This window comes from Ictalurus furcatus, chromosome 15, assembly GCF_023375685.1.
Source record: "Ictalurus furcatus strain D&B chromosome 15, Billie_1.0, whole genome shotgun sequence".
Classification (NCBI taxonomy): Eukaryota; Metazoa; Chordata; class Actinopteri; order Siluriformes; family Ictaluridae; genus Ictalurus; species Ictalurus furcatus.
The window spans coordinates 15,638,793-15,651,990 of NC_071269.1; the positions used below are offsets into that span (position 1 = coordinate 15,638,793).

The 13,198-nt window shown below is 38.1% G+C and overlaps 1 protein-coding gene across 1 annotated transcript in view; it reads right to left on the bottom strand.

The window, feature by feature from the left end:
- LOC128619194 (collagen alpha-1(XX) chain) overlaps positions 1-11,150 on the bottom strand; it is a 37,454-nt gene extending 26,304 nt beyond the window's left edge. The window contains exons 1-5 of the mRNA XM_053643189.1: positions 10,885-11,150; positions 8,086-8,205; positions 5,681-5,785; positions 3,447-3,590; positions 473-628 (exon numbers count right to left, since the gene is read on the bottom strand). Coding sequence (XP_053499164.1) covers positions 473-628; positions 3,447-3,590; positions 5,681-5,785; positions 8,086-8,205; positions 10,885-10,924 — 565 coding nt within the window. The 5' untranslated portion in view covers positions 10,925-11,150. The remainder of the gene's footprint in view (positions 1-472; positions 629-3,446; positions 3,591-5,680; positions 5,786-8,085; positions 8,206-10,884) is intronic.
- Positions 11,151-13,198: the final 2,048 nt, after the last annotated feature.

Genomic DNA, 13,198 nt, shown 5'->3' on the forward strand with positions numbered 1-13,198 from the left:
AAAAATGGATCAAATCACAAAGAAATTAATCTCACTGCTTGAAGGTAATATTCAGTGAATTCAGTGTCATCTTATTGCAAAAGGTTATGTCCTTTCTTTTCTGATGTTGCTTTTTTTCTGAGAGTCCTTTTCTTTGTGTCCCTACTCACAAAATCTCATAGAGGCTTAAGCAGGCTGTTTGAACACTCTTAGAGAAAAGCGTTCCTTCAGGGGCTTTTGGATATTGTTCTTAGCTTCCTTTTCACAAGGCTATCACTTTTCAAAGAAGGTTCCTATTTGGAAACATTCTCTAAAAGAGAAACACCGTGTTGCAAAGTTGTACAAGTTATGGATTGTTACTTATTTTAAACACTGTGTTTTGAGGTTTCCCCAAGAGGAAGGAACCAAAGAACACTTTCAATAATGTTTTTTTTTTTACCTCTAGATTTAATCTTTTTTTTTAAAGAGTGCAATGTGATGGAAAGGTTTTTACCTATAGTGGTTGGATCCTGGTAGAGAACAGTGGGCAGTGACTCCAGAACTTCAGTGGCATCGTCCATCTCACCAGAGCCTGAGCCAATGGCCTGGACCTTCCTCTTGTGCTTTGGGTTTCCATTGCGGGCCTCCTCCTCCTCCCGCAGCACATTAACTGACACACACACACACACACACACACAAACACACACACACACACAGTGCCAGGAGAAAAGGTGTGGTAGGTAGAAACACAAAAGAAACATGAGGCACATTTCTAATCAACACATTTCTTTTTTAAAAAACCGTGATTTGTATGTTTTTTACATTACTTTTTTTTTTTTTTACTTAAGTACTATTTGGACATGTATGTTAATTAATGTTAAGAAGGTGTCTGTAGTGGAGAGGGAGTGTTTACACAAGCAATTTAACATCCTATCATGCTCTACTGCATGCATAAAATGTTGAGCAGGCCCATCTGACCTTGGGTTTGGCTCAAGAATGCAAGTTAGAAAGATTTAAGTGAACTGGAAAGATTATTATCGGGTCAGGAGCTCTAGTCACAAAGATTGATCAACTGGCTATGTTTCAGTAGAAAGGAGAATAAAGTGACACACATGGTATGTGTCTTTTTTTTTTTTTAATAAAAACTTTCATTAAATATAAAGTAGTAACTGTGCATTAACATTTGAAGAAAATGTTATTCTTTTAAACAGTTTGCTATACCTGATGTGTTTACTTTTTTCACAAAATCAACAAAATAATCATTTGGCCAGGGTGCCCAAACTTTTGCAAACAACTGGGCTTATTTTTTTTATAGTCAGTTTATAGTAAGTAAGCAAAATGTTGTAATCTATCCAGACATAAGAAAGCTAAAATCACATACAGTACCTGCTCCAGTAAAAATTACATTCACCCAATTCCCCATGTCAAACTAATCTTGTCTGAATAGGGCTTTCGTTTACATTTAGTTTACAAGACACACTATATGAGTAATCTTTAAAGGCAAAGACTAGCCTATCTGCTCAGAATGCCCCACGGGCAATTCAGTCAGATGGAAAAACTCTGGAAAACTCTGGATGTTACAGCTGAACACGGAGGAACAATGGAATTCTGAGCTAGCTAAGCTTGCCTCCAAACTCTACTGCATGACCACCGTGTCTGAACATGCACAACTCTACAAAGCAACTAAAAAAGTACCAAACACACCCAGGCTCTTTTCGCTGAGTACAGATTTGTCAGTGGTAGAAGCATGCTATAAAGTATACACATAGTGAAGAATGATGTATGTCTTATCATGCACTCAGAATGAAATAACAACACAATGTATGCAATTATTAACTACTTTTCGTATGGAGTATTACAAAGTCCAACATGTTGGATCATAAAAATAGCATCTACTTTTCCGTATACTCCCCCCGCGTGATTTCAAGATTACCTAAGTGAAGGTTTTTAAAGATGTAAATTAGTGGTATATAAACATTCCAAATGGCTCTGGTCTGCACTTATAAAAACACAAATGTCCTTCCATAGTTTCTTTTCTGAGAGTGACAGAGCCATAATTCTGCAGGATTCCAGCAACTCAACACAGTTGTTTACAGACAGAGCCCATGAAAGGGAACATACTGTTTATGTGCATGTGTGTGCATGTGCATACCGACATACATATGTAGCATATGTTGAGGATGATGTATGTTATGTTTCGTGATGGAAAGGGATGTTTAACTGACAAGCCCAAAGCCTACCAGGCATTCAGAAATTCCTCAGCATGTACATATTACATATTTACATATACATCAGTATGCTAAAAGTAATTTACTACAACAAATACTAGATCAACTAGCTGCCTTATGATATGTCCTTTATTGTATCTGTGGCACTTGCAGCCGCAATTTATTTTATTTTTTTTAAAGACATGAATGGTGAATGAATCATTGATTTGATTAGATGCAACTTTTTATAACATTTCTGACCTCCTCTTAGGAATCAAAAATCACATCATTGATTTGATCTAAAGCTTTGAGCCATATTTTCATCCATACTGCTAGTTACATGTTAGTAACACTAAGCTGTGGACAAAAACATGGACAAGGGTAATATTCCAGTAATGTTTACAGTAAATTTGAGTCATTTTACTTAGTATGGGGACAAACTGAAAAATATTCTCATAGTGGCAATGTGAATGGAGAAATGTTTTTCCACAGGATTGTAAACAAAATAAAAACTCCAAGGTAATGGTAATGAAAGGACTGTGGTTAAGCAGGATTTATGTAAGACATTGACTTCCTCTATAAATGACCCGTGACCTCGCTTGAACAATGATGATGATAGCATCCCATTTCTCATTTGTCAGGAAAGAAACCAGCTACAGTTTAAGTGGAGCAGGGGGAAGAGAGATGTTTGGAAAGATTTTACATTAATCAGACTTGATAGACATAGTCTACTACTGTGGGGGATATCTTCAACAAAGACTCTTTTTGCACGTAAGGATTTATTAATAAAATGTGCAAGAACAAAGCACAGACATATAAAAATTTGGGCAGTTTGTGAAACATCCACTTAATCATTCATTAATCATAACCCAAAGTGCAGGATCAACCCAAGGAGCCTACAGCAATACACACTGGTACGTTCAAAAGAATTTTAAATTCCTTCATTGGGCACAAGACAGAAATGTTTCTGCAATGTGATAGTGTGAAGATGGGGTAGTGACGGTGTTAGGGATGGATTCACTAGGACAGTTGGCCATAAGTAGAGAATTTCCAGTGTAAGTGGACTACAACATTTTGGATTCAACAACTAAATGGGTACAAATGAACTGAAGCATTACTAGTCCTGGTCTTTATATCATCTGCTCTTCCTGAATCATTTTTCACCAATAATTATCTTACAGTAGCTTTGAACACTTCTTCTCAATCCTGTCTATCCCTGCCCAGAACACTTGCTTCAACAGTCCTGCTTCCTCCCCATGCCTCTACCTATATCTCTCTTACTTGTGAAGCGTCTTTTAGCGATGAGTTTCTCCACAGTTCCATTCAGCACCAGCACTTGTAGCAAATACTCTTGTTTGGAGTTGAGGCCTGCCACAGTGGCCCGACCACGTGTTGTGGTCAGCATCAGCTCTGGCTCAGGAACATCTAGAGGAGGTGAGCAGAACCAGATTATATTATTTCATGATAATCAACAGTTTATCATACACTATACGGACAAAAGTATGTGGAAACCTGACCATCATACCCATATGTGTGCCTTCTTCAAACTCTTGCCACAAAGTTGTAAGCACATAATTGTATACAATGTCTATGTATGTTGCAGCATTAAGATTTCTCTTCACTGGAACTAAGGAGCCCAAACCTGTCCCAGCATGAGAATGCACCTGTGCACAAAGCAAGGTTCATAAAAACATGGTTTTCCAAGGTCGGTGTGAAAGAACGCGAGTGGCCTGCACAGAGCCCTGACCGCAACCCCTCTGAACACCTTTGAGGCAAAGTGGAATGCTGAGTGTGTGCAAGGCCTCCTTGCCCAACTTCAATGCCTGACCTCACTAATGCTCTTGTAGCTGAATGGGCACAAATCCTTATAGCCACACTCCAAAATGTAGTGGAAAGCCTTTAACAGCACACAGAGGATAAACTCCATATAAAGGCCCATGGGTTATTAAAAAGTTTTCCTGTGTTTGATCTGTCTTCCAGCCATCTCTATAGGACAGAACATTTTTGTAGTATGTTTTCTAATACTGTATTAGACCAGTCTGAATCAGATTGCATACATGAGGACTGGGAGAGAGATAATATAGAGATAATAGAAGAGAGGGACAAAGACAGAGAGGCAACAGAGGGACTGTATGCCATTGGTTATGGCTGGTTATGGCCATGGGTTATAGCTGAGTAGATGCCTGTATTCTTTTCATCACTCTTAATGTATCACCCCCTCTCTCACTCTTCTCAACTCTACTGAGGTCTGACATGACCGAAAAGGAAAAACTGCCTCAAGCCAAGATGCAAGATTAAAAAGAAATTAACGGAGGGGGAAAAAATATTTAATATTATCTAATATTAACTGCCCTAACTCTATGGTTAATGAAGCACCAGAGCCCCAGATAATTTCTGTTGGTTTTTCCCAATTCAATGACGATTAATAATTGTTGTACATGTGTTAGCATCTACCTTTTTAGGTGTAACATTTATGTCAAAGAAGGTATGTCTCTCAAATTATCGAAGTAGTCACTGTACCAAAATCAAAATAGACTGTGCTTTACAATTAAGTGATGGCTCAAATTCAAATAGCTTTCTTTATACCAGAGGTTGCACCTTCTAGGAAGTACTCCAGGTGTAATTTTTAAGTTGTAATTTAAGATTCAAGATTCAATATTTTTATTTGTCACATACACAGTTATATACAGTATATAATTTGCAGTGAAATGAAAACATGGCCTACTCCTCTTTAAACTATTCAGAAATTAATAGGAAATAATAAGAACTAAGAAATATTTATACAGGAATGTTCAAAAAAAAAAAAAAGGGATATACAAAATATGCAAGGAATGTGCAAAAAAATGGCTGTAAAGGCTGTAACTTAATCGTAACTGTTAATTCTTAGTTAAGTAGTTGAGCTTACATTCTATGGGTGCTACCAACCGCAGGCCAATCAGAATAATCTGATTGACTGATGAAATCAATACATCAGTGCTGTTGGAACAAAACTAGTTACTTTCTGCTCTTATGCAGGTGTGTGAGCATAATAAATGCCTTACCACTTATGCTGTCTAGATCACTTAAGTCAAAGAGAAAGCATAAGAACCCTAGCCTGCAGCCAAAATATCTGTCTGAACTTTCTGACCTAAAACAGTCCTTACAAATGTGAGGTATGAAGTGCAACACATTCAATCATGAGAGTCATTAGGAAACGTAATATATAAATAGTAAAACATATACAGTACATGATCATTTAGAATTATGGACTGCCTTAAGGCCCTAAATTCGACATCATTTTAGACTGTGACTGAATATCCCTTGCAGTTAAGTCAAAAAGTTCTGACCCTTGCATAAGCGATTTGTGGAATCTTAAATATAGAGGCCAACCCCTTGCCTAGAAAGAGAGGCAACATATGTGAGGTGAATAATGAAACGTGATTTTAAAAAAATGTAAAAAGACGCTCACTGCAAGTAGAGATTAGTGTGAGTCATACTTCAGAAAGATGTTAAAACCTGCCAGAGCTATTTCTCACCTGAAATTGTTCTAACTCTGACTTTGTAGCCTTGCACTGGCCCTTCAGCCTCCTTCCATTTCATCTGGAGCCGGTCCTCTGACAAAACCGTCAGTTTTAATCGGCCTGAGGACGTAAAGACATATTGGAAGTGGGATAGTAAGCAGTATTATCACAAATAAACAATCACATACAGTAGTCAAATATAACAGTTCATGTAAAGGACAAAGTGTCTGTCTGCATACACAGACTGCTTGGGGACAAAAACCAGTCTGTAAATGTAAGACATGCATTGGAAAGAAGGTCATGGAGTGGGGTTTTGGGGGCGATGCTCAGTAGAAATGCCTCAAGATCAAAGACATTCACAGCAACAATATCTCAATGCCTTCTGTTTGCCTCTCCACAGAGAGGCTGTAAAACACTGGGCGTCTCTAGCGTTTCTCCCTTCTCTCTTCCTCCCTCAGAAAATCCCTGCTCAACTCTGCCCTTGTCTTCAGCTGATCTGCATAATTTCCACATGCTGTCTTCTAACAATTCTCCCTTTTTATGCTCATGTATCCATGTTCTTTGCTCTGCTCCAGCTGTCCTGGCATGCTCAAAGCAGGCCCTTTACTGTCCTACAAAAGTACAGAGAAACAAGGGGCACAGGAAATCCGTTTCTCAAGAGGTTGAAGGTTAGCACTGGGCACGTGACCTGAGTCCAAATACAGATTTGTGTTAAATTGGTACAGCACTGACCTTCAGTAGCCTGAAGGTCTTTTTTTGTGTTACGGTGTTCTCTCTTTATCTGGGAGCAGTAATAGGAAGAGGGTGGAGAAAGTCTGGGTTTTAATAACAGCTGGCAAAGGATCAGACATCTTGTAAGATTTTCTTTGCCCAAGTAACACCACCATCAACCACTGAACCAAGAAATTAACAGGCCAGTATCATGGAGGCAGACACAGCATGGGGGTTGCATAACAGGATATATTCTGAAAAGAGGCATAAGACTAAAAGCAGCTTCGTCTCCTTTAATTAAGAAAATTTAATGTTTATAGTTCTCCAGGCAATTTCAAAACTCAAACAATCCAAAACACTCTTTAACCTTTCATAACTGACAGCAACGCTCTCTGCTGTCTACATACAAAATACTGGGCACAAATGCAGCATGCATGCAATTATCCGATCAGTCAATCGTGTAGCAGCAGTAAAATACATAAAGTCATTCAGATACAGGACAAGAGCTTCAGTTTATGTTCACATATAACATCAGAATGGAGAAAAATGTGATCTCTGGGACTTTAATCATGGCATGGTTGTTGGTGCCAAATGGGCTGGTTTGAGTATTTCAGAAACTGATGAGCTCCTGGGATTTTTACACACAACAGACACAACAGTGTAGAGTTTACACAGAATGGTGTGAAAAACAAAAAAACCCCATCCTGTGACTGGAGGGTCTGCATGGCTGCAACACCTTGTTGATGAGAGAGATCAGAGGGGAATGACCAGACTGAGATGATCAGGTCTGAGCTGACAGGAAGGCTATAGTAACTCAAATAAGCACTCTTTACAACCATGGTGAGCAGAAAAGCATGGCAAGAACGCACAACACATCAAACTTTGAGGTAGATGGGCTACAACAGCAGAAGACCACATCAGGTTCAACTCCTGTCAGCCAAGAACAAGAATCTGAGGCTGTATTGGGCACAGGCTCTCCCAAACTGGACAGTGAAAGACTGTAAAAGGTGATTTTCCCCCTTAATCTTCAACAGTCAAATTTGGGTGTCTGTGCCCAGTGCCCAAAGCAAAGAGTACAGTACACCTGTCCCATTTACCTGTCCAATCAACCGATCATGTGGCAGCAGTGCAATGCATAAAATCTTGCAGCTACAGGTCAAAAGTTCTATATAAATATATTCTCCAAAGGCATTTTATAATTCTCAGATGAAACACTTTCCAAAATGTCCTTTTTAAATGACGAGTTTAACCCCTTTTCACACCTTTTATGTGTAAAAATGTTCAATCAGCAGTGTTGTGTACGATAGAGGAATGTGTACATGAGCATGGGTACAATAAACGTGACATGCTCACTGCATGACCCAGTCCATCCCTCAACTCTTGTCAACAAGTACATGGGCCTTCACGTCAGACAAACCAGTTTAAAAATGACTATGCAAAGCTGGCGGTACTTCATGTGTCACACAAAGGGGAAGTAATATCGTTCTAATTCTAAAATATAGTGTTGTATATTATGTGTAATGCAGGTCAAATGACTAATCAATGACACGATCAGTTACAACAGATTACACTGTTACTGATCTGTATATAACTGTAACTGCATCTGAATCAGACATTAAAACTGATTTACATGAGTTTCTACCACTTGCTAAAGACTTTTTTTTTTTGATAAACATTTTAGGTCAAAGATAGAAAAAGCAGTATAGTACCTTGAGTAGAAACCTCAGAGGCCAGTATTAGAAGAATTATCCCAACAAAGGCTGACATTGGACATGGACAGAGAGGAAGACGTGAGAGAAGACCTAAAGAACACCAAAGCACTGTTGGACCTGCAAAAGATCACAAAGAGGAGATTAAAAAGCAGGTGCTTTATTTGAATGTAACTGTAATTACAGGCAGATGGCCACCGATTACAAGGACAGCCACAGAGACATATTAATACGTTAAAGCATGATCCCCCCCCCAATTTAGGGACAAAGTAATAAGAGTGTAAACAATGATGGGTTGGTGAAGACAGAGATGTGGTGGGACAGTCACAGTGTTCACACAAGCAAACCACAGGTCAGGGCAGAACAACACCATTCATTAGTAGAGCTATTAAAGTTAATGAGAGTCAACTAAACACCTGTTCCACATGGTGTTATGAGAACTGTGCAGATTCATTCTCTGTCTTTCTAAATCTAACCAGGGCCTGTAAAAATCTTAATGTGAAGTTTGAGTGCACTCATAAACAGACCTAGATGACAGAAAATACAAGGTGTCCATATGTTTAGGCCAGGTGTAACGAACTATCAAGGTAACCTCTCCCATTTTACATGTCAGGTTAAGAGAAGCATAAAACAGAGAAATCAAAAAGCAGTGATGAATTAGGGCTACATTTACTTTTAGACCTATATTTACAAAGTTTTAGTCTTTAAGCTTTAGGAACAGAGTTCTCACTATCACTATCAAAGATGTTAAAGGTATATGCCTAATAGACTGGACACTTTATTTAAGCATGTGTCACCTAAAGTTCAAAAAGTTCAAAAAAGTTTAAATTATTTACAGGTGCATCTCAGAAAATTTGAATATCGTGGAAAAGTTATTTTTTTCCCCATAATTTAGTTCAAACCGTGGAACTTTCATATATTCTGTATTCATTGCACATAAAGGGAAATATTTCAAGCCTTTTTTTTGTTTTGTTTTAATCTTGATGATTACAGCTTACAGCTCATGGAAATCATAAATCCACTTTATGTGTAATGAATCTAGAATATATGAAAGTTCCACTTTTTAAATTAAACTACAGAAAAAAATTAACTTTTTCACGATATTCAATTTTTTTTTTCAATGCACCTTTGTATTCTGTATATATATATATATATATAGATGTTCACCTGTATAAGTGAAATTTTAATACAGTTAAGAAAAGTGCTGGTAATGTTATGGTTTAAATATATTAACACTGTATAACTGGTTTGGGGTCCAGGGGGTGAAAAGTTCATGAATTAAAACTTTCTACTGGCTTCAGTAAAAATAATGGTACATAATTGCAAATATTTCTAATATACAGTACTATGCAAATGTCTTAGGCACCCTATTTGTTTTAGTAGCCTAAAAATTCAGTTACAGATGTTTATTTTGTGACTTCTACATTATCGAGTCCTTACAAAAAGATTTTATATTTCCAAACATTACTTTTCCAATAAAAAATAAAATGTTACAGAAACATGTAAGTAAATGAAACAACTGACCACATTTCAGACACAAAACATAATGAATGAAGGCTGCTGGGATTTGCATGCAGGAAGTATAAGAAGAAGAAGAAGAGGAAGAAGAAGAAGAAGCAGAAGAAGAAGAGGAAGAAGAAGAAGAAGAAGGAAGTGCGACAGTCAAAGTCTGTGGCAGATTCTCTAAGATGCTCAGTAAAACTTACCAGCTGTATAATTATTATTATAAATAATATGATATATAAATTTATCCAAATTTTATATATATAAAAATTTATATATATATATATATATATATATATATATATATATATATATAAAAATGATAACTTTCCTTATAATTTCCTTATTTTTCTTTATTAAATTGCACTAAAGTTGAATTAAAACTAAACTAAAATTAATTTCATTATTTTTGAAGGCATCTTTGCTTCTTTCTTTGCATGTGCTTAAGGCTTTTGAATTTGAATGCTGAACATGAAAACATTTTATTAATACAAATACTGATACAAATACAGAATATTTTTGTGTTGTTTTTTTTTTTTTAATACTGTACTGTAATGGTCAATATACATATATGTAATATTGGATCATTTTCCTCAATAAATAAATAACCAAGTATAATATTTTTGTCTCATTTGTTTCACTGGGTTTCACTGGTCTACCTTTAGAACTTTAGAACTTGTGTGAAATCTGATGTTTTAAGACATATTTATGCAGATATATAGAAAATTCACAAACTTTCAAGTACCACTGTGTGTGTGTGTGTGTGTGTATATATATATATATATATATATATATATATATATATATATATATATATATACACACATTCCATCCTCTGTATAAAACTAAGAAAAGTAATGTTACTTGAATTCAAATCAACATTTTAACATGTTGAGTGGTGATAAAATCAGGATTAACAATCTCTAACAGCTCCAGAAAATAAACATAGTGCTGCATATTTGCGTAATGTTCTTAATATTTGGATCATTACTTTTAATACTACATGGGCTACCAATAATAAACACTCTGCTGAGATTACAAGTGGATCCGTGGTTTTATACTGTAAGGGTCCATGAGTGCAAACAGTTTAGAAGAAATCCCTGTTCTAAGAACTTTTCGATAAGTTAATAACACCGAGGGTGGGATTTATTTATTCACTGTGACAGCGCGAGCTGAACCGCGAATCCCAAACAAAACAGATTGTTTTTTTTTTTTAATGGCGATATTTGCGCGGGTACTTCTGATTAAACAAAATGTACAGACTACAGCCAGCTGTATCCTGAAGCCAGGTCTTACCTGAAGCAACGCGGCTTTGTCCGCTGTCCTCTCTGCGCATTCCACACGTGGAAAGATGAGTACACACACATATACACTCTCTCTCTCTCTCTCTCTCTCTCTCTCTCTCACACACACACACACACACACGCGCACACACATATACACTCGCTCGCTCTCTCTCTCTCTCTCTCTCACACACACACACACACACACACACACTCTCACACACACACTCTCTCTCTCACTCTCTCTCTCTCTCACACACACACACACATACACACTCTCTCACTCACTCTCTCTCTCTCTCACACACACATATACACACTCTCACTCAATCTCTCTCACACACACACATATACACTCTCTCTCTCTCACACACACACACTCTCACTCACTCTCTCTCTCTCACACACACATATACACACACTCACTCTCTCTCACACACACAAGCAGACCCTCTCTCTCACACACACACTCTCTCTCTCACACACACATATACACACACACACACATATACACACTCACTCACTCTCTCTCTCTCTCTCACACACACACACAGACTATCTCTCTCACACACACAATCTCTCTCTCTCTCTCTCTCTCACACACACACACAGAGACACGCTCTCTCTGTCTCTCTCTCCCTCACACACACTCTCTCATAAACACAGACACTCTCTGTCTCTCTCTTTCTCTCTCTCACACACACACACACACACACACACACACACACACACACCACCGCTCCTGCAGTCTGCTGCTTCTCTTCTGCACTGCTGCTGGAACCTAACGCGAAATCTGAGATTCCTGAACACCTTCCTCTGCTCAAACCTGGGCGTGGAAACTCTGGAGCATGATGTCCGTGCAACGAAAATTTTCTATCTGCAACAGTTGTGAGGGGAAAAGGGTTGAATTTTTGAAATATTTTTGTTCGAACTGAGAAATTTGGGGATGTTTTGGTCAGTGAGGCAGCAAATCTTCACATGTTCCTCTTAACACTAGCGAGGAGTTTATAGTATAACTGTGGTCGCCTACTGATTGCCCGGAAAGAGTAAAACTACATTAATTTACAACAAATTCAACATCAGTGAGAGGAAACCAGAGAACCCCAGTGAAACTAGTAGCACTTCATCTGAGCTTGATGAAGTGATAAGGCAATGCAGCAGACCTTCATGCCTCCTCTCCATCACTGTGCTTTTCTATGTAACTTACGCAACCTGAGCATTGTATGTAATTAAAAATCATCCATCCATTTTCTATACCAGGGGAGAATGGAGCCAATCCTACAGAACTCAGGGCATGAGGCAGGGGACACCCTGGACAGGAGGCCAGCCCATTGCAGGGCATAATTACACACGCATTCACACACTACAGACAATTTGGAAGTGCCAGTCAGCCTACAGCACATGTATTCAGACTATAGGGGAGAAAACCTGAGTACCTGGAGGAAACTCCTGAGGCACAGGGAGAACATGCAGGTGGGATTTGAAATCCACCCTGAAGAACTTACACATACGTTTATCTTACACATCTTCATACTTAACATGTGATCTTCGGTGGAATCCAAGATTTATTTTATAATGAAATTCTTTCCTCTTCCTTCGACATTTAGAGCTATTTTCACTTTGGATAAACATTCCCTACATTACTTACAATGGTGTTAAACTATTTGGTGATTTTAATGGTGCAGTGGGTTTAGCCCTCGCTTCATCTCTGTCTAAAGAGAGTGATGCTGCAGCACTTTAGTCCTTTAGTCTGTCCAGCTTTCTGACCTCCTCATCTGTATACTTTGTTTAAACAGATAAGGTCCCAAAGCTTCAAATTTACTTTTTTTATTAATCCATGTCAACACCATCATCTGGTTGATTGCTATCTAGCCAAGCAAATTCTTTGCTGCAACTCAGCACAACCGGATTGTTGAGTCCAGTTTTTGCTGTTTTCACTATTTCTATGTTGGATTTCTCCTACGAGCTGGCAGTGAAATCTGACTGTTATCCACGTACAAATGGAGGGAATTAAAGACTATTATTACCCTCCCCAGGAGTGCTCAACCAACAAAGATCACTCCAAGAGCAAGACGTGTAATAGTCCACGAGGTCACAAAGGAACTCAGGGTGACTTCTAAGCACCTGAAGACCTCTCTCACATTGGCTAATGTTAATGTTCACGAGTCCATCAGGAGAACACTGAACAACAGAGGTGTGTACGGCAAGGTTGCAAGGAGAAAGTCACTGCTTTCCAAAAATAATATTGCTGCCAGTCTGCATTTGCTAAAGATCACGTGGACAAGCCAGAAGGCTATTGGAAATGGTTTGTGGATGGATGAGACTAA